This window comes from Odocoileus virginianus, chromosome 11 (assembly GCF_023699985.2).
Source record: "Odocoileus virginianus isolate 20LAN1187 ecotype Illinois chromosome 11, Ovbor_1.2, whole genome shotgun sequence".
Taxonomy (NCBI): domain Eukaryota; kingdom Metazoa; phylum Chordata; class Mammalia; order Artiodactyla; family Cervidae; genus Odocoileus; species Odocoileus virginianus.
In genome coordinates this window covers 4773876-4796614 of record NC_069684.1, presented here as the reverse complement: position 1 = coordinate 4796614, position 22739 = coordinate 4773876, and the positions used below count along the sequence as shown (strand labels likewise).

General features: G+C 40.1%; 2 protein-coding genes across 2 annotated transcripts in view; one reads left to right on the top strand and one right to left on the bottom strand.

The window, feature by feature from the left end:
- The window catches only part of LOC110148106 (membrane cofactor protein-like), a 100164-nt gene extending 85753 nt beyond the window's left edge, over positions 1–14411 (bottom strand). The window contains exons 1-2 of the mRNA XM_070473851.1: positions 14328–14411; positions 5625–5751 (exon numbers count right to left, since the gene is read on the bottom strand). The gene's annotated coding sequence lies outside the window, so the exon portion shown is untranslated. The remainder of the gene's footprint in view (positions 1–5624; positions 5752–14327) is intronic.
- Positions 1441–9007, top strand: LOC110152474 (complement factor H-related protein 2-like). The gene is made up of 5 exons (XM_020916233.2): positions 1441–1592; positions 2011–2205; positions 2559–2735; positions 6678–6860; positions 7293–9007. Exons 1-5 carry the CDS (start codon positions 1508–1510, stop codon positions 7487–7489), a joined length of 837 nt encoding a protein of 278 aa, XP_020771892.2. The 5' UTR covers positions 1441–1507; the 3' UTR covers positions 7490–9007.
- Positions 14412–22739: the final 8328 nt, after the last annotated feature.

Genomic DNA, 22739 nt, shown 5'->3' with positions numbered 1-22739 from the left:
TTTGGAGTTTCATACCATAAATCCTCATGTGGATTTTGTAGATAACTTAAGGAGAAATATGAAGACTTGGGGGAATTTCCCCAAAAGTGGGTAAATATAGGTCTCAGTTTGGTTCCATTTTTTCAAGGGTTGGACACTTACCATTTTCTGCTTTCTTTCAGTCTGTCAAGTACTCATTGCTGTAGTTTGTATTAGTTTATAATATTTCTTTATAGAAGGGTTAGTTGCTATAAGCTATTTTTCTATTCTGGAAGTCTTAATTACATTAATAAATAATTTAATATTTTGAAACTACTATAGTAGTATTATGTAAGGAAATAATAAATAATTTCAGTGCATTAACTCTCTCACATTGGTGACTGATCTATTTTCTTCTCCTTTATACTAGTATTATATTTTCCATGTTAATTATCTGCTTGGTAATTAGATAACAGAATTTCTTGATAATAGAAATTCTCTTCTATTAAAGAATTGCACTTTAAATGATGACAAATACAATTCATTATATAAATACACACATATAAACAAAATAAAGAATAAAGGCAATTAATAAGTCAGTGAAAGAACAGGTGAAGATTCTTGAGTTATATTCCTATAAAAAGAGGATTATCACTGTGTGCATCTGAATATATTTTAAAATTAAAAGGTGCCTCAAAGTATGTTATGGAAAAGGAAATGGCAACCCACTCCGGTATCTTTGCCTGGGAAATTCCATGGACAGAGGAGCCTAGCAGCTACAGTCTGTGGGGTCACAAAGAGTCAGACTCAAGGGAGCACACATGCAAAGCACAGTGAATACTTAATGCCGAGAATACACTGAAACTCTTGTACTTATTAGTGTGATCCAAAGTGAGTTCCAATAAAACTGGTACTTTCCTAAGCCCAAGAAAATATAGAGGGTGGAGTAAGGTTCAAATACACATCAATTTTTATAAATCCCTACCCTACGCAAAGCTGGAAGAAGGTAAGTAAGGCCATGAGAAAGTGTTAGTGACTTGAACTCAGTTACTCATCTGGCTGAGAAAGAAATGGTGTTTTTGAGACGAATTTAACTTAAAAATTAGTGCTTTACATCACTTTGGAGGCCAGTATAGTACTCTCCCTAAAAAGAAACAAACTCAAACAAGTACATTTGTTGTTGTTCAGTCACTCAGTTGTGTCTGACTCTTTGTGACTCCACGGACTGCAGCACACCAGACTTCCCTGTTCTTCACCAATTCCCAGAGCTCACTCAAACTCATACCCATTGAGTTGGTGATACCATCCAACCATCTTGTCCTCTGGCGTTCCCTTCTGTCTTTCCCAACAGACAAGTACATATCAGGGAATGAATTCAAGAAATTGTTTTGAAACCACTACCGGGAATTCAGGGCTTTGGCAAAGCTCTTTGAACTTTGATACTAAGTGACCTCACTTAACTAGCATCACATTGATAGATATCCCCTTAAATTCAGAGCCACAGTTGATGAGCTGCTAAACGACCAAACAACACAACTGGAATATTTGCATGAACGTGCCTTTGAGAATGTCCAACAAGCTGTTACTACGCAATGTCATCCTCACCCTGTGGGTTTGCTGTGCTCACGGGCAAGGTAAGCTGAAACAGGTCTGAGCACTCAGCTTCCCTCTTCAGTGCAGCTTCATGTTTCATCTTCTTTCATGTGTCTTTATATTTTAATAGGCGACTTGCAGAAATTGTCTGTATTGTATCATCATGATGAAGAGTCAACTTATGGGGAAATTACCTCATACTCTAAGGAAAAAGAAAATAACTTATGTCTTCTCTCTCCTCTTTTCCCCTATATAATGTCAATATTAGAAACACTTCCAAAGAACATAAACATTCTGTATTTCTCCAGGACCTTTACACCCGATTAGTTGTAGACTGTCCCAGATCTCTATCACTACTATAAGCGGGATAATTAAGCTGAGAATAATAATAAATTCATCAATGGGATTATTAACATACATAGAACTATTCACTAATGTAGGATAACTATTTTTTTTAAGGAAGAACATGTGATTTTCCAGAAATAAAACATGGAAGCATATATAATGAAAATAAATATAAAAAAATCTTCCCAGCTGATGTAGGGAAATATTTCTACTACACCTGTGATCACAGCTTTGTGACTCCTTCACAATCACTCTGGACTCGAATAAACTGTACAGAGAGAGGATGGTCCCCAGCACCAAAGTGCCTCAGTGAGTAAGCACCCTCCTCATCACCGGGGTGAATTACCAATGTGTCCAGTGGGTGAGAGGCTGTGCCTGAAGGAATCTCGGGGTCTGCACAGTCGTAGCAATGGAGACCAGAGGAGCCAGCAAAGATGACCTATGACAGTCATTGTGAAAAGATGTCTGTGGAAAGTAACTTCACAAATGAAAAATGTTTTCATTATACAAGTTGGAATTAATGACATGGGATACTAATTTTTTTACAAGCATGGCCTAATTTTTAAGCAGCAAATTTTTTGTACTTGATTTCTGTTTGGAACTTTGCAAAATGTCATACTCTTTCACTGCAAGATGAGTACCAGTCACCTTTTGCCTTTTAGGACAGTGCTTTTTCCCTTGGGTGGAAAATGGTCAATCTACGTCTTCAGGACAAACACACCGGGAAGGTGACGTCGTTCACATTGTCTGTGACACTGGCTACAGTCTCCCAAACGGTCAGAGCAACATTGCATGTGGAGAAGGAGGCTGGTCCTCCCCCCCTGAATGCCGTCGTGTCTGTGAGTAACACACTGTGCTCTCAGGTCTGGGATTCATTCATATTTTATAGAGAAAGAACAATATTAAGTACAGGGGATATTGCTGTTGCTACTATCGTCACCTTTTCAGTTCAAGGTTCCAACTCTGGCTAAGTAGAGCTGCAAATATCTGGTTCACCACTAGAAAATCATTTCATCTACTTACATAAATTAAATGTAGGTAATAATAGCAAACACTAGCCAAGAACATGCTGAAAAACTATAATTCTCACATTATATAGTTTCTTCAGTGAATGATTTTTATCAGAATCAACAAATCTTGGTAATACATATTGTGCTGCTTTTGAATATACAGCATTTTAATGTAAATCCTAATAGCTTCACATAATATAACAATGCATCAAAAGAAGTAAATCAAAATATGGTTCTCTCATGGAACTTTAAAAGGCAGCCAGTTGACTCTGACAAGGTCCTTTGGCAAGGAAGTGAATGATACATAGGGAGGAAATAAAGGAAGAGAAAACTAGCCTTTTTCAATGTCAAAACCAAATTTGTCAAATTGAATATTTCAGTTACCACACGTGGCTTTTACTTCAACTTAGGATAAGCCTATTTATAATTCTGTTGAAATAGGCCATGCCAGTTGTTTAACGATCTTTCCTATTATGATGATGCATGTTTTCCATACCACCAAGCAATTCCCTGAAACTGTCTAGCTGGAAATACTGTCAGTTCCCACAGGTAAGAGCTCAGGCCCCCAAGACTTCTTCCTCCCACCCCCCACTTCACAAGTCAGTCACAAGTCTAGCTTGTCATCTATGCTTTTGTCTACTAGCTATGTGTTAGAGGTTCCCAGGACCTCTTCTTCAGGTTCAATTAATTTGCTAGAGTGTTCCACAGAACTGAAAGAAACATTTGATTTTCCAGATTCCCAGCTTAAAGAATATAAAGAACATAACTGAGGAACACTCAGATGGAAGAGATGCACAGGGTGAGGTGTGTGGAAGGTGTGGAAATTCCAGGCCCTCCTCTTCCAGCACCCACATGCGCACCAACCAGGGATCTCTCAGAATCCCATCCTTTTTTTCTTATGGAGGTTCTACGTTGGGGCAAACTGATTAACCCATGGGCTATCAGCAGTTGAGGTGATCTGCAGCCTCTCTTCCCTCCCTGGAGGCCAGGGTTGTGGGATTGAAACTTTCAATCTTCTCATCACGAGGTTGGCTTCCCTGGCAACCAACTCAGGTGTTTTCCATTGTGTATATACAATGGAATACTACACAGCCACAAAAAGGAATGAAATAGTGCCATCTGTAACAACATGGGTAGACCCAGAAAACATTATCCTCAGTGAAATGCACTCAACACAGAAAGACGAATATTCTATGATATCATTTATACATGGAATCTAAAAAATAATACAACTGATTGTATATGCAAAACAGAAACAGACTCGCAGATATAGAAAAAAAATTCGTAGTTACCAAAAGATGGAAGGAAATAGGGAGGGGCAAGTTAGAGGTATGGGATTAAGGGTACAAACTACCATGTATTATATAGAACAGATATGCCACAAGGGTATATGGTATAGCAGAGGGAATTATAGTCTGTGTCTTAAACTATAAGGTAGTATAATCTACAAAAGTACTGCATCACTATGCTATACACCTAAGACTAACACAGTATTGGAAACCAATTGTACCTCAGTTTTAAAAAACCCAATTATCCTGTTTGTTAGTAAGGATTCAACTGGAACTCTCATACATTGCTGGTGGGAATGTAAGACGGTACAATCACCCTGAATATCAGTATGGCAGTTTCCTATAGATTTAATCATGCATGTATCAGATAGCCCAGCAATTTCACTTTTAACTATACATCAGGAAATAGTGGAATACATGTTTACTCAAAGACTTGAGTCCAGATGTTCATAAATAGCTCAATTATAACTGCCACAAACTGGAAACACTTCAAAAGACAGTCAACAGAGGATAAAATGGACAAACATACTTATGTTTATATAAAGCTACCCTGCTCCACAATGAAAAGGAGTGAACTAATGATGCAAGACACCACAGAGCAGACGGGGCCTGACATTTGATGACATAAAGCAGCCAGATGTAAGAGAACGCAAGCTGTATGAACCCATAAACAAGTTGGAGGGAGGCAGCACTGCTCCACAGGGACGGAAAACACGGGCTTCCAAGCGGAGGAGAGTTGTGGGGGAGGGGTGGAGTAGAAATGGAAAGGCAGAATAGTAAGCGGAGAAGCAAACTGCCTCTAGTTGACTGGGTTTGTGACAATTACACATTGTCACATCATTGGCTGACACGTGGGTTTTATTGTATGTAACTCAAATCTGAATAGAGGTGATTTTAACAATTTTAAAAGATCACCTTTATTGGGTGATTATGGGAAATGAATCTAAAAAAAAAGTTGATATATGTATAAGAGATTCACTTTGCTTTCCACCTGAAATTAACACAACATTACAAATCAGCTATACTGCAATAAAAAGAAAATTTCCAGGAAGCAATACACAGATAAGTATCACTGAACACCTGAAACTAGAACGGCATTTTTACTCAACTATGCTCCGATATAGAATAACTTTTTTAAAAAATGAGCGTTTGCAAACCAAACATATAGGTGTCCAAAAAACTGTAATGTGATTGAGTTATTAATTGAAGAAAGGAAGCAGAAGCAATCTGCTAAACAGAGATTAATAAAATAGAGAATATACAAAATTATTAGAAACAAGAAATTCCAAACAGAAAGAAGAGAACAATTACGAAATACAAACAAAAATAGCACAGAGGTGAGAGTGATGTCAGCAAGATAAAGGATAAGATGCTCCTCCTGGTATCCCACTTTCAATAATAAAAATTTAGCATTTATCCACAAAAATACCTTTACAGCAGATGCAAGATCCAGGTTCCAGGAGACCATGAAACCCCCAGGGTGCAGTCCAAACACAAGGACAGGCATCTTGTTCCCTTCCAGTGCGGGTGAAAAGTCTAGACTCGTCAACTGGCCCCTATTGATCAAAGTGAAGAGAAGGTTGGTCTTAGGTTTACTCTGTGGTGTTTTTCTAGACTAAGTCCTGTACTGTGAAAAAAAAATGTTTCTGTCTTGCTAGGTTGATCCTTTCCTGGGCCTGTGCCTAAAGAAAGCAGAACCTTCTTGTGAACTTTTTGTTTGTTAATTTTGCCTGAATGTGAAATCATTTCTGAGTTGCAATCTCAGTGCCCAGTCCTGATACATACAAAGCAAAGTGAAAGCTCCACCAACCAGTGCAGCCTAACTCCTTGAGTCCCAAGGTCTCAGAACAATCTACTTCTTTTTTTTTTCTTTTTTCATTTATTTTTATTAGTTGGAGGCTAATTACTCTACTTCTTTTCTACACTCTTCACAACCTCTTATGTTGGTTTTTATAATTCTGTTCAGGATTTTTAGTTAACAGAGGGAATATGTAGCAGAAGAAATAAGCAGAAATGTCCCCTTCTCACTTTGTCCAGACAGAAAGCCTGAAATTCCCTTCACATTAAACACATTTGTAATTCCTTGAATTTTATTTAAGAAGTTGATGTTTCTCTTGGAAAAAAAATGAAAATCAATTTTAAAAATTATTAAAGATTCAATAGGCATTGCAGTATGCTTAATACATAAGACCAAGAAACTTCCTTTGTTTATGGTAGCAATCCATCTTTCTAGCATACATGCATTAAGGAAAACATTTTTAAGTACCAGAATATCACAAAGCAGACATGTTTGTTAATGTCTAATGTATGCTTTCACATGGGGTGAAAGGAAGGCCTTAAAATTTGACTCTCAGTTTAAGTGATTAAAATTCCTTAAACGAATCATTTCTGTCATCAGAAATCATAAATCTTGATGTCACATATTGTGGTATATTTTTATTTGTTTTCTTTAACCTCTGCTTTTCTTTGGTCTCTCAATAAGACCCTCAGGGAAGATGTGGGCCTCCTCCGCCAGTAGACAACGGAGACACCACCTCCTTCCCCTTGTCACAGTACCCTCCGGGGTCAGCTGTTGAGTACCGGTGCCAGGCCTACTACGTACTTCAGGGAGAGAGACACATAGTGTGTCGGAATGGAGAGTGGTCAGAACCACCAAAGTGCTTAGGTAATATTCCATCTTCTCGTGGGTCCTGGGAAAATCAGTGCAACTGGTATAATATTGTGCTGTTTAGAATAGAAATTTTATGGATTAACAACAATTCTATTGAATGTGTGACTAAAAGATAATAATATATGAGAAAATAAAGTCTGAAAAACTTATTGTTCAAGGAATCATAGCAATGAAAGATTATTTAATATAAACTCAATGTGATATTGACTTCATGAATCCTTCATTATAACCCTTAATAAATTAAATGTACTACCTCACTTTTATATCATTAATTGGAATCTACATAATGGGTTTTCAGTGAATTAGCTTGGAAAAGATTTTGAGAATGAAATCCTGGACCAGTGTAGAAGATTCTACTTGAAAGTCTAAAATCCTGAAGGAAATATTTGTATACTACTTAATGTTCTATGTTCTTTTTAACTTCAGATCCATGTGTAATTTCAGAAGAAATGATGAAACAACACAACATACAGTTAAAATGGAGAGATGATAAAAAAATTTACACTAGAACAGATGACACTATTGAATTTATGTGTAAACGTGGATATCGCCCAAGGACACCAAATCATACATTTCGAACAACCTGTCAGAAAGGAATATTGGTGTATCCTCATTGTGAATGAAACATCGGTGAAAATGCAGTCACAAAACTGAACTTTTCATTATTAATCCAATTCTCATTTTATCAAGTAAATCAGAATTTGTGTTAAATATTATGTGGATGGTGCAATTATAATCCAGGTGACCAACTAATCACTTCTTAAAAGCACTTCATTAACACTTGGAAAATCAAAATGCTACATGTCCTATTTATAAAACATAAAGAAGAAAGAAGAAATTTGGGAAGAAATTAGATGTAACAACTTCAATGTCTCCTTCCATCGATCATTCTAACTTTCTAAAATATTCTCCATAACTTCTGAAGTTTTCTGAGACTTTATTTCATAAAAAATGTTTATCTCCATCCTCAAAATATCATTTAACAAACACATAAAAACCTGTGTGTCATTCCTACATTACTCATTAGATCTAGTTTATTAGATTGGTAATTAGATTTCATTTCTTTTTATGACTGTGTAATATTCCACTGTGTTTTTGTACCACATCTTCTTTATCCATTTATCCGTTGATACACACCTAGGCTGCTTCCATGTCTGGCCTATTGTAAATGGTGCTGCAATGAACATTGGAGTACATGTGTCATTTTAAGTTATAAATTTTTAAATCCCTGGTTTTCTCAGGGATATCCCAGCAGTGGAATTGCTGGGTCATATGGTAGTTCTATTTTTACCTTTTAAATGACCTTCCATAGTGTTCTCCACAAGGATGTATCAATTTACATTCCTAACAATAGAGCAAGAGGGTTCCCTTTTCTCCACACCCTCTCTAGCATTTATTGTCTGTAGCTTTTTTCATGATGGCCACTCTGATTGGTGTGAGGTGATACGTCACGGCAGTTTCAATTTGCATTCCTCTAATAATTAATGATGTTTAGCATCTTTTCATGTGCCTCTTTCATGTATGTCTTCTTTGAAGAAAGGTCTGTTTAGGTCTTCTGCCCATTTTTTGATTGGGTTGTTTGTTGTTTTTATATTGAGTTGCATGAACTATTTGTATATTTTGGAGATGAATCCTTTGTCAGTTGCTTGAGTCTGTCATGCAGAGTGAAGTAAGTCAGAAAGAGAAAAAAACATCACATACTAATGCATATAGGTGGAATCTAGGATAAATGGTACAGATGAACCTCCTTGCAGGGCAGGAATAGACATAGTTGTGAACAAACATGTGTACACAGTGGGGGAAGGGGGAGGTAGACTAAATCGGGAGGTGAGGATTGACAAATATACACTACCATGGGTTAAACAGGTAGCTAGTGGGAGCCTGCTGCATAGCACAGGAAGCTCCAGTCGGCGCTCTGGACAGTTGAAATGGGTGGGATGAAGTGGGTTGGGGGGAGGGAGGGGACATTTGTATACATATGGCAGTTTCACTTTGTTGTACAGCAGAAATCAACACACTGTAAAGCAATTGTATTCCAATTAAAAAATCAGTTGATTAGAAACATTTCAAATTTCTACAAAAACATGAACACTGAAAGATGAAAATAAAGATATAAATAAAGTAAAAATATTTTAAGGTAATACTTTGTTACTCTTTTGTTTAAATATCTATCACTATACTTTGTTATAAAAAATTTTTTCTTGTGATAAGAAATTTTAAGATCTACTATCTAAGCAACTTTAAAATATATTATTTTAACACATTATTAGCTGTGGTTACCTGCTGTATGTTACATCCCAATGACTTTTTTTTCCCCACAACTGAAAGTTTTTACTTTTTCTTCATCCATTTTGCCCAACTCCCTATTCCACCTCCAGACTCTGACAACCACTAATCAATCCTTGGTATCCTTAAGCTCAGTTTTTGGTTGGTTTATTTATTTATTTTTATGGTTTTGTTTTTGGTTCTACATGTAAGTAAGATCATATGTTCTTTGTCTTTCTCTGACATTTCATTTAGCATAATGCCCTCAAGGTCCATCCATGTTTTCACAAATGGCAAAATTTCATTCTTTTTAAGGCTGGATAATGTTTCTCTGAATACATATACCACATTCTCTTTATCCATTCTGCCATCTATGAATACATAGGTTGCTTCCATATCTTTGCTACTGTAAATAATGTAGTGAACACTGTATCTTTTTGAATTAGTATTTTCATTTTGTTTGAATAAACACTCAGAAATGGAATTGCTGGATTATATAGTAGTTCCATTTTTAATTATTTGAGGAACTTCCATACTGTTTACCATAGTGGCTGAACCAGTTTGTGTGTGTGCTAAGTTGTTTCAGTCATTTTGGACTCTTTGCGACCCCATGGACTATAACCTGCCAGGCTCCTCTGTCCATGGGATTTTCCAGGTAAGAATACTGGAGTGGGTTGCCACATCTTCCTCCAGGGGATTTTCCTGACCCAGGGATCAAACCCGCATTTCCTGCACTGACAGGTAGGTTCTTTACCACTAGCGCCACCTGGGAAGTCCAACCAGTGAACCAGTTTACATTCTACCAAAAGGGCTTGAGGTTTCTCTTTTCTTTTTTTTTTTTAATTCCTAATGTAATTTATTTACAAGTTAAAATGCAAAACATATTCAACATATGTAGTTCACAAAATTTTATTGATCTCCACATGTTTCATTTACTAGATCTGCCTTAATGATCAATATGACCCAGCAATCCCACTTCTGGGCATACACACCAAGGAAACCAGATCTGAAAGAGACACGTGCACCCCAATGTTCATCACAGCACTGTTTATAATAGCCAGGACATGGAAGGAACCCAGATGCCCATCAGCAGACGAATGGATGAGGAAGCTGTGGTACATATACACCATGGAATATTACTCAGCCATTAAAAAGAATTCATTTGAATCAGTGCTAATGAGATGGATGAAACTGGAGCCCATTATACAGAGTGAAGTAAGCCAGAAAGATAAAGACCATTACAGTATACTAACACATATATATGGAATTTAGAAAGATGGTAACGAGGTTTCTCTTTTCATACCCCTGCTGCTAAGTCACTTCAGTTGTGTCCAACTCTGTGCGACACCATAGACGGCAGCCCACCAAGCTTCCCTGTCCCTGGGATTCTCCTGGCAAGAACACTGGAGTGGGTTGCCATTTCCTTCCCCAATGCATGCATGCATGCTAAGTTGCTTCAGTCGTGTCTGACTCTGTGTGACCCCATGGACAGCAGCCCACCAGGCCCCTCTGTCCACGGGATTCTCCAGGCAAGAATCCTGGAGTCAGTTGCCATTTCCTTCTCCATCATACCCCTGCTGGCACTTGTTAACTTTGTCTTTTTAACAACAGCCTTTCTGGCAGGTATAAGGTGACATCTCACTGTGGTTTTGATCTCTTTATCTGGCTTGTGATTTGTAGTCTTTAAATGTCCTTTGTAACAAGCTGATAATCCAGTGAGTGAGCCATTTTAGTAAATTAATCAAACCCAAGAAGCGGAAAATGGGAACCTCTGATTTATAGCCAGTCAGTCAGAAGTACATGTGACAACCTGGACCCTGACTGGCATCCTGAGTTGGAGGAGGTTGTGGGAACCTCCAGTTTGTAGCAGTTGGTCAGAAGCACTGGTAACAAACTGGGTTATAACTAGTGTCTGAAGTATAGGGTGATCTTATGGGACTGAACCCTTTACCTGTGGAATCTGATTTTATCTCCAGATAGTGTCACAATTAAATTGATTTCTTGGACATCCTGCTGGCATTTGGGAACTGCTTACTGATGTTAGAAAGGCTTCACACAGGCACACAATCACAGTGGAATGGGGTCCAGGAACTCTTTTAGTTCCTTGTCCTTCCTGATGATAGACAAAAAAACTTTCAGCTTTTCATCATTAAATATTATATTAGTTGTGCCATGTATGGCCATTCCCTGTATACCCACTTTATTGATAGCATTAACATAAATGGATGTGGAATTTTGTTAAATGCTTTATCTGCAACTATTGCAATGATCTTATGATTTTTATCCTTCATTGTGTTAATGTGTTATATCACAGTGGTTAGTGAATGTTGAACCATTTCTACATCCCTGGAGTAAAAGCTACCTGATCACAGCCTATGATCCTTTAATGTGTTAATGAATTCAGTTTGCTAATATTTTACTGAAAATTGTTGTATTTATATTCACCAGGAATATTGGCCTGCAATTTTCTTTTCTTGTGGTGTCATCATCTGGTCTTGGTATCAGAGTAATGTTGGACTCTTAAAATGAGTTTGAAAGAGTTTCCTTCTGTGAAATTGTGATTTATAAAAATGTATGTATAATTTGACATTCAGATGACCAAACTATATTTCTCATACATTTAGTCTCCCTAGAAGGTCCATGCTTCACAGTTCCAAACACTAGCATAACATAAATGGATGTGGAATTTTGTTAAATGCTTTTTCTGCATCTACTGCAATGATCATATGATTTTTACTAAGTGCTGAGAGTGAGAACTGTGTATATTGCTATGTTAACAAGGTGACTTTGGGAAAGCCCCTAAAACTGGGGCTGGCTGCCAGTTTTGGCTGGCAGAGCCAATCTTATGATCAGAGGATCAGAACACTCAGTCTTATCTCCTAACCTCCAGGTAAGACTGCACTGACTAAGGTTATTAAGAAGTAAATGGCAACCCACTCTAGTACTCTTGCCTGGAAAATCCCATGGAAAGAGAAGCCCAGTAGGCCACAGTTCATGGGGTTGCAAAAGAGCTGGAAACAGCTGAGTGACTGAGCACATTAAGAAGTAGGAAAGCTGTGGGGCCTAATTTATTTTACATACAGCAAGTTTGCAGAAGCAAAAGTAGAAAAAGCAAGACTGTTCTATAATTGTCCTAATAGTTCAGAATGCCAGGCACAAATAAAATTCATTAGAAATTTCTTTAGTCTGTAGGCAGCTATTTATGAGTAAAAAAAAAAAACTCAACAAAGTGGTTATAGAGGGAACATTTATCAACATAATAAGAGCATCCAAATTGGAAAAGATGAAGTAAAACTATCACTATTTGCAGTGCTGTGTGGGACACCTAATTCTCCACTGCTGTGTAACAAATTAGACCAATTGTAGCCACTTAGAACAACAGACATTTATTACCTGACAGGTCAGGTAGGTCAGGAGTATAATGGCTGAGCTGGTGGATCTGGCTCAAGATCTCCCCTGGGGCTGAGGTCAAAGTTTATGGCAGTGAGGTGCCCAGAGACTGTCTTGGAGCAGACTTCACCTCCAAGCTCACTTCTGGGCCCGTTCTCCCCACATGGCCTCTCTCCACAGGGCTGTCTGGTGATGGGTAGCTGGCTACTCCCAAGAAAAAAAATAAGAAGAAAGAGTGAGAACACAGGCAGGAGCTGCAGGCTTTTATAACCTAATCTAGGAAGTGATACCATGTCACTTCTGCCATTGTGAATCCCTAAGTCCGCACCACCCAAAGACACAAATTGTCTTTCCTCTTGAATGAAAAGAGGAATGGCTAAGACTTTTTAGACACATTTTGAAAACCACCACGATTCTTTGGTTCTAGAGGAAGCATTCTATTGTTCATGGGGTGGTACAGTCTTCAGACTCAGCAAATACATCTCCTCCAGAGAGGACAATACCACCTCGTCCATCATGGAAAGGGTTTAAAGTAAATCACAGGCCACAAGTAGCCGGTTGGTTCCTATCATGTCAAAAAGAGTTGAAACAAACATTTCAGTGACTTGAGTTTAAGAGGGATTATATTTGCAATGTTAATTTGATGAATAACATTGCAATATGAAATAATAAACATAAATTTAGTGTATTAGAAAGTTATCATTGTTCACATTAACATTTTGCTTATAAATTATAGAGAAGTGTTCTCACCGAGAATCAATCTTAAGGGATTCAAAAATACCATTATAAACATTTTTGAGTATTGTCCAGGTGGCACTAGTGGTAAAGAAGCCGGCTGCCAAAGCAGGTGACACAGGTTAGATTCCTGGGTTGGGAAGATCCCATGGAGAAGGAAGTGGCAACCCACTCCAGTATTCTCACCTAGAGAATCCCATGGACAGAGGAGCCTGGCAGGCTGTGGTCCATAGGGTCACAAAGAGTCGGACAAGACTGAAACGACTTAACATGGAGTGTTCTCATTGTGAATCAGTCCTAAAGGATTCAAAAACATCTATATAAAAATTTGGGGGTAAGTGTTGTTAAGCTAACAGGTTTCAACATCAGGTCAAATTGGGTGTCAGTGAATACAATTTCCTATCTCACTTTCCTCATTTTGGTTTTCCATTCAGGGAGTTTTCTTTTCATGTATTCTGTGTAGCTGTACGCACATCCACAGGTGATTTTTTAAGTCTTCTGTCTTTAGAGGCAGCGCGGGGCAGCGGGGACAGCAAGAGGAGCCGAGCCGCCGGTGCCCCTCCTGGCCTCGCCACTCCCAGCTGGCTGGACGCCGGCCTCTCTCGTCTGTGAATCACGAATAACGTCCCTTCCCCCAGGGTGGAAGGAAAGGTGGAGATAAACATGCGCAGGGCTTAACACAACCCCTGGCAAAGAGTAACATGTAAGCTACAATCATTACTATCAGATATCTACAATTAAAATGAACACTGAGAAGTTATCTGTCGAGAACCAATGTCTGTCAAGACCACCACTTAGGAGTTACTGGGAATCTTGGGTTTTGCTTGTTTAACTGGTTTTGCTCCCAGAATCCCAAGGTAAGACCCAGCAGGTAAATTACTGAGCCGCTGCACTGACATCAGCACGTTCACACTAACCGTACATTTAATTTTCCTCGTTTTCTCCCTTTTGGGCCCAGGAAGTGGCGGAGGGATCTCGGGCGAGTATGTTGAAGGAGGGTAATGACCATGTTGGCAACAGCCAAGACAGCTGCATTTCCGGTGGAAGTGCTGTGACTTCCCTTCAACCAACCTGTTCTCAAAACCGAAAGGCGAATTCCGAGCCTGAGCCCCAGCCCTCAGTGGCCGCCGAGACCCCGACGCCCTCGCTGCCTCAGAGCAACGCGCCAAGTTTAAATAACGTGCCGTCCCCTCATTGGCTGGCGCTGCTGCTCGTTGATTGGCTCCGCGCGAAGGTGGGCGGTACCGGGCGCGCCCACTGGTGGGGGCGGGAATTTTTAACTGGGCGATGCCCCTGCGCCGTTAGCTCCTCCTAGCAGTTTGAGAGTCTCTTGGCCAGCCTATCTTCCTGGGACTCGGCGACCCGAGAGAAGGGGCGGATTCTCTCTCGATCCCCACAGTTGCTCGAGGGGACGCGGTGCGCCTTCCTTCGGAGGCCGCTGGGAGCATCCGGGCGGACCCGGAAGCCTCGGTGGCGACCTGGCACCCGGGGCGCTGCTGCTGGGAGCTAAGCCCGCCAGGGCCGAGGCCGCGGGCGGGGCAGAGAGGTCCCAGGGCGGAGAAGAAGGGGCGTCCCCGTCCGTCCTGTCCCTCAGCCACTTCTAAGAGCACTTTGAGCATCTTTTTTTGCAGATGTGCTCGTCTTCCGTGTTAGTCAATTAAACTTTCAGCTCCTTGGTGGCTTAGACAGTAAAGAAATGAAGTGAAAGTCGCTCAGTCGTGACCGACTCTTTGCGACCCCATGGAAATTCTCCAGGCCAGAATACTGGAGTAGGTGGCCTTTCCCTACTCCAGGGATCTTCCTAACCCAGGGATCGAACCCAGGTCTCCCACATTGCAAGCAGATTCTTTACCAGCTGAGCCACCAGGGAAGCCCAAGAATGCTGGAGTGGGGAGCCTATCCTTTCTCCGGGGGATCTTTCCGAGGAACCCAGGAATCGAACCAGGGTCTCCTGCATTGCAGGACGATTCTTTACCAACTGAGCTATCAGGGAAGCTCCAGACAGTAAAGAATCTGCCTGCAATGCTGGAGACAGGAGTTCCATCCTTGGCGGGGAGATGGGAGGGAGCAATCGCTGGAGGTGGGAAAGATCTGCTGGGGAAGTGAATGGCAGCCGGCTCCAGCTCTTGCCTGAAGAATCCCATGGACAGAAGAGCCTGGCTGGCTACAGTCCATGAGGTCACAGAGTTGGGACACGACTGAGTGACTAGCACTTTTACTTAAGGAAGAAAAGAATAGTACTACATTTTGTCATGCTTTAAAAAAGAAAATAGACAAACTAAAAATTAAACACCTTTGCAGCCCCCAAACATATACCTAAGTAATGTTTATTATTCAAATCTGCTAAATTACATGTCCCCAATCTTTTGAATTAGACTTCCCTAGTGGCTCAGAGGTTAAAGCGTCTGCCCGCAATGCGGATAACCTGGGTTCTATCCCTGGGTCGGGAAGATCCCCTGGAGAAGGAAATGGCAACCCACTCCAGTATTCTTGCCTGGAGAATCCCATGAACGGAGGAGCCTGGTAGGCTACAGTCCACTGGGTCACAAAGAGTCGGACATGACTGAGCTACTTCACTCACTCACTTACTCAATCTTTTGAAAGATTTTCATTTTAATGAGAAAGTCATAACTGAAACCTCCTTTGACTCCACAGATAATGTTAATGGCCAAATTAAAGAGAACAGTAAACTTATTCTTACCCAAACTATTCTTCAACTTTGAACATCATACAAAGTCAAGGACATTTTCTAAGTCCAGATTTTTTTTTTAATGAATAATAACTGTGCAGCTAATAATGAATCAGAATTAGTGGAGTGTCTTTCACCAGATATATTTGTAAAAAAATTATTCAAAGACTACATTTGGAATCAAAATGTGTGCATGAGATTCACTGGACAATTTTAAGTCCAGATTATTTCATAAATGATAATTACAGACTAAATTAGGATCTAGAATCAGGGTAAATTAATCCAGTTCTATCTCCAAGTCAATGTGTAAAAGATAACATGGCATGTATATATGTGTATCTCAGCAAATATGTGAATTGTCACCATCATCAAACTTCTCATCACAACTTCTCAAGATGAGACAAAAAATGAAGTTTTACTTTGATTCCTAAATGTCAGGGTTCAAAATCTCCAAAAGCTATTTTCGAAAAACCCAAAGCTTTAGAAATGAAGTAAAATTGTTACACTTTTAAAATAAACAGAACCAGAACTAAAGTTTCTGCACTTCAGGATACCTCCAATCACAGCTGTAATAAACAACTTAAGTGCTGACTGCATGAGGTGACCTAAGATACAAGACTCTGACAGTGCCTGACACAAAATATTCAACTATTAGCCATCACTGTCATTTTCAATATTGTTGAATTCCTTTCTTCCTCTTCCAACCTCTTTTTTGTCTTATCTTCTTGTCTGTGTTCTTGGTTCCAGGCACCACCTTGCAGTTCAATCAGAGGCGGGTTCCTGGTGTGTCATGCCTGGTGTGTGCAGGGTCGGCCCAGGGGCGCTGCCGCAGGGAGGCTGTCTGCCTTCCAGATGGCTCAGCCTTCCCTCCCCTTCTCCTGGGCAGCTCGTATGTTACTCCTGATGTAGCGTGCTGTGATTCTTTCTGCTCCTCTGTACTAGACCCAGAATGTCCTGAGAGAAGAAAATAAGTGTTTTATAAAAATTCAAATTGCATTTCAAAACTTAATTTTAACAAATCATATTCTTTAAGGGCTTACGTTTTTAATTTATGAAGCGAGGGAAGCAGAGAGAGCAGACAGGAGGCTGTCTCATTAGTCTGACTTGTGTGTGTGGGTGTGATGTGCTCAGTCTTGTCTGACTCTTTGCCACACCATGGACTGTAGCCCACCAGACTCCTCTGTCTGTGGAATTTTCCAGGCAAGCATACTGGAGTGGGTTGCCATTTCCTCCTCTAGGGGATCTTCCCAGCCCAGGGATCAAACCCGGGTCTCTTGAGTCTCCTGCATTGGCAGTCAAATTCTTTACCAGTGTGACACCTGGGAAACACTAGTCTGGGTTAGAGGTGACCAGGTTTGACCATGTTTGACCACAGCAGTGGAGGCTATGAGGAGTGGTTAGACTTGAGATACAGTTTGCAGGTCTATCTCGAGTGTATTAGTCACTCAGTTGTGACAGACTCTTTGTGGCCCCTTGGACTGTAGCCTGCCAGGCTCCTCTGTCCATGAAATTCTTCAGGAAAGAATACTGAAGAGTGGGTAGCCTTTCCCTTCTCCATGGGACTTCCCAACCCAGGGATTGAACCCAGGTCCCCTGCATTGACAGGTGGATTCTTTACCACTGAGCCACCAGGGAAGCCCAGAAGAAAGATTACACTATATTAAAGAAAGACTATAATGTATTATTTCCAATCTACTTCTATGTTCGGTGAGTTTATTACTGGTGAAGTTAGGTAAATTTCAAATTCACTCTCTTGTTACTTGCAGTTAACCCAAAATTTCAGTAGATGCCATAACAATAGAGTGACATTCTTAATTTAATTTTAAATATATACATACATAATGTTACAACCTAGGATTTTTGCAAATAAAACCCATACTTTTACATTCTTGGAAATTTCTATCTATGCATCCTGAATCGAGGTCAAGTGGGCCTTAGGAAGCATCACTATGAACAGAGCTAGTGGAGGTGATGGAATTCCAGCTGACTTATTTCAAATCCTAAAACATGATGTTGTTTAAGTGCTGCCCTCAATACGCCAGCAAATTGGGAAAACTCAGCAGAGGCCACAGGACTGGAAAAGATCAGTTTTCATCCCAACTCCAAAGAAAGGCAATGTCAAAGAATGCTCAAACTACTGCACAGTTGCACTCGTTTCACACACTAGCAAAGTAATGCTCAAAATTCCCCAAGCCAGGCTTCAACAGTATATGAACCATGAAATTCCAGATGTTCAAGCTGGATTTAGAAAAGGCAGAGGAACCAGAGATCAAATTGCCAACATCCACTGGATCATTGAAAAAGCAAGAGAGTTCCAGAAAAACATCTACTTCTGCTTTATTGACTACACAAAACCTTTTGGCTGTGTGGATCACAACAAACTGTGGAAAATTCTTCAAGAGATGGGAATACCAGATCACCTCATCTGCCTCTTGAGAAATCTTTATGCAGCTCAAGAAGCAACAGTTAGAACTGAATGTGAAACAACAGACTGTTTCAAAATTGGGAAAGGAGTACGTCAAGGCTGTGTATTGTCACCCTACTTATTTAACTTATATGTAGAGTACATCGTGTGAAATGCTGGACTAAATGAAGCACAAGCTGGAATCAAGACCGCTGGGAGGAATATCAATAATCTCAGATATGCAGATGACACCACCCTTACTGCAGAAAGTGAATAGGAACTAAAGAGCCTCTCGATGAGAGTCAAAGAGGAGAGTGAAAAAGTTGGCTTAAAGCTCAACATTCAGAAAACTAAGATCATGACATCTGGTCCCATCACTTCATGGCAAATAGATGGGGAAACAATGAAAACAGTGATAGACTTTATATTTTGGGGGGCTCCAAAATCACTGCAGATAGTGACTACAGCCGTGGAATTAAAAGACACTTACACCTTGGAAGAAAAGCTATGACCAACCTAGACAGCATATTAAAAAGCAGGGCTATTACTTTACCAACAAAGATCCGTCTAGTCAGAGCTATGGTTTTTCCAGTAGTCATGTTTGGAAGTGAGAATTGGACCATAAAGAAAGCTGAGCACTTAACAATTGATGCTTTTGAACTATGATGTTGGAGAAGACTCTTCAGAGTCCCTTGGACTGAAAGGAGATTCAACCAGTCCATCCTGAAGGAAATCAGTCCTGAATACTCATTGGAAGGACTAATGCTGAAGCTGAAACGCCAGTACTTTGGCCACCTGATGGGAAGAACTGACTCATTGGAAAAGACGCTGATGCTGGGAAAGATTGAAGGCAGGAGGAGAAGGGGAAAACAGAGGATGAGATGGTTGGATGGCATCACCAACTCGATGGACATGAGTTTGAGCAAGCTCTGGGGTTTGGTGATGGACAGGAAGCCTGGCATGCTGCAGTCCATGGGGTTGCAAAGAGTCCAACATGACTGAGCAACTGAACTGAACTGAATGTAATTTATTGTCCATACCATTTTTTGACTTTATGCTTGAGAGGAAGAAATTGACATTGTGCATTCTGTACTGAATACTGATGAATTTTTCTCAGTAGGCAAGTGATTTTTTTTTGAGGTTTTATTGTCTGTATAGCATCTAATTTTTGTTTATAGCAATGAAAGACTAAGACATTTAAAAATCTTTACTGATTAAGAAAATACTGCCTTTTGGGTTGTTTGTTGCTAGTAGCTAGACTTGCTAACAGGCTTTATTTTAATTTTTCTATTGTTCACTCAGTCAAGAAAGAATGATAATCTACTATAGTTCTGCTTTCAACCAAGAGGGAAAACTCCTATGAAAGTATTTTACTTACGACTTCTTTATCAGAGGTAAAAATAGTGCAGATAAATATTTATTTATAATTTTTATTTGATGGTATATATATTTGTTGCTACGTGTAAAATATTTCAGCCTATGTAACGGAAGAAGGAAATAGTCCAAAAACCTGCTTATTTCTAGAAATACTTATGGGGGCCTACCCAAAATAGTGCTTCTGCATCTTGCATAAATTATGGACCCTTTTTTTTTTTCCTCCAGTTTTGCAAAAGCCTACTTCAGAAACAAGTCTTAGAGGGTAGAATTTTATTCTGTGAATAACATTCTATCATTGCTACAGATAACTTTTATATTTAGGATAGTTGTGGATTAGTTCCAATTATCTAAATGAAGATTCGAGAAGGAAATGGCAACCCAATCCAGTACTCTTGCCTGGAAAATCCCATGGACTGAGGAGCCTAGTAGGCTCCTCAGTCCATGGGGTCGCAAAGAGTCCGACTGAGCGACTTCACTTCACCTAAATGAAGAGGCATAAGAGACATGGGTTTGAGCCCTAGGTGGGAAATATCCTCTGGAGGAGAGCATGGCAACCCACTCCAGTATTCTTGCCTGGAGAATCCCATGGACAGACTCTATAGTCTTTGGGGTCGCAAAGAGTCAGACATGACTGAACCCACTCAGCACCCACACACACGCACCTAAATGAGAACAAAACAAAATTTGATCTAAACTTTGCCTTTCCTTTGCTAAAGCATCATTAAGCTTCAACCCGTCGAGCATTGTAGGAGTGTTAGAAACAGGCTCTTCCTGTGGTCAGTAGCCGTGATTGATCTTTATCGAGGTACATTCAGAGAATAGTCCCATGACTTTTATATTTATGTTGGCGATGCTATTAAAGATAGGTTACTCTGTGTCTTCCTTCTACTGTTAATTTCCCTGAGGCTACCTCTGTTCCATGACCACTTTCCTACAAGCCCTCTCAATTCCACGTGTGTCGTCTCTGCTCTAAAATAGGTGATGATCTACTGGACAGGCAGAAGCCACCCGCTTTCCTCACACGCAGGAGGCTTTCAAGTCAAACTCCACCCTGATTCATAGCCTTGCTGTCAGCGTGCAGATGTTCTCTCTTCAACAACCTCCATCCTCCACGCTTTGAGATGCTCTTTATTTCAGGGTTTGAGGTACACAGTATTTGCCTTGCCCAAGACTCAGAATGTACACCTAAAATTTCTACATTTCTCTGTGAATTTCATGTCAAAAAATAATCTGCAAAAATGCTGAGTAGAGTTAATGATATATTTGTTTTATTTTTTAGGGGAGCACACACAAATACCATTGACTTTTCAATGTGTCAAAAACAGACAGGTGGATAGATGATTTTATAAGTTTAATAAAATTTTGATGGTAGAATCTAGTGGGGGAGGTTATGTTTGAAACTTTTCAAATTAAAAAATAATCAAAATAAGCAGAGGCCATCTTTATACCTTAATTGGAAGTCACTCGAATGTACAGGAAGAGTAGAATGGGTAGGTAATCTGTGCCACATTAGCAAAGTGGAAAACTACTCAGGGAAGGAGTTATTCACTACAGCCTCATACCAGGGTGAATCTCACAAGCAGAATGTTAAGTGAAAGAAGCCAGATATTTAAAAAACTACTCTAGGATTTCATATATGTAGAATAAAACTGAGGGCTTCTCAGGTGGTGCAATTGATTAAGAATCTGCCTGCTCAACACAGGAGACACAAGAGATGAGGGTTCTATCCTTGGGTTGGGAAGATTCCCTGGAGTAAGAAATGGCAACCCATTTCTAGTATTCTTGCCTGGAAAATCCCATGGACAGATGGGCCTGGCGGACTACAGCCCATGGAGTTGCAAAGAGTCGGACATGACTGAGCACACACGCACAACAGCCATCACAAAATAAAACCAGGCAAAGCTGACCTATGCTGGTAGAAGTCAAACTTGTGTTTATCCTGGAATCGATCTTGCCAGTGACCTGGGGTGGGAGGGAATCAGAGGGATGGTGTATCCTGTCTCTTGTTCTGGGTGCAGGTTCACATGAATGTTCAGTTAGTGAAAATCTGTTGATCTGTGTACTAATGGTTCATGCACTTTCCTATTGTATTTTAATTAAAATTTCCAAAATTGAAATAATAGGACTTCCCACCTCACAGTATTATTTTGTAGTTTAAACTAAAGCCCTTTAGAATGTAAACTCCATGAGGACAGTCATAAGAATCTGTTTTTTTTTTTACTGTTACTGCTGACTTTAAAAAATGCACAATGTGGGGGTTGCAAGTTAAGTTTTATTTGGGCAAAATGAGGAATACAGCCCAGGAGACAGCGTCTCAGACAGTTCCGAGAAGCTGCTTCGAACAAGTAGCGAGGACGGTGAGTATATATGTGATTTTTGGTGAAGGGAGAGTACATGTAATCAAGCCTATATTTTTTGCAGAAGATTTCTGCTAGTCACAAGGAGTAGATGTCACCATGAAGGATCTCAGTGTACTTCTAGATATGAGGAGATGTAAGAATTGGGCTCATAAAATCAGCTCTTGAAAATATCTAACTATCTGAAGATGTGTTCTGCCAGTTTGCCCAGAGCACAGAGTGCCTCATTTCTGCTCTCCACCCTGAGTTCCCTCCCAGGGGGGTTGCAAGTCAGCCGCTGTAGCCGCACAGGATTTAATCCTTGTGGAGGCAGAGGGCAAATGCCCGTGGCAAGTGCCAGTTTGTAGCTGACACTACAAACCAAGACTAAAGCACGTCCTGGTGTACACCAGACTCTCAAAGCATTTCTCGTAAATGACAATTCAGCACACTGCTTGTCTCATCACCTGCCACAGGATACAAACTCTCTCAACATGAGACTTTACAAGTAATAATAATATTCTATCACCGCTCGAAACAAGGCCACTTTTCCCTTTAGCAGCTCAGTCTAGACAACATTATTTTCATATCAGGGATCCAGTAACTCACAGAACTAAGTTCAATCCGTCAATTGATCAATGGTGGTGAAGAAATCAGTGGCGACCAGTGAACTTTAG

Excerpts from the sequence above, each read along its gene's own strand:
- LOC110152474 (XM_020916233.2), top strand. The coding sequence starts at position 1,508 with ATGAACGTGCCTTTGAGAATGTCCAACAAGCTGTTACTACGCAATGTC. Across the intron at positions 2,206-2,558 it reads CCCAGCACCAAAGTGCCTCA|GACAGTGCTTTTTCCCTTGG; the intron begins GTGAGTAAGCAC and ends TTTGCCTTTTAG. Across the intron at positions 2,736-6,677 it reads CCCTGAATGCCGTCGTGTCT|ACCCTCAGGGAAGATGTGGG; the intron begins GTGAGTAACACA and ends TCTCTCAATAAG.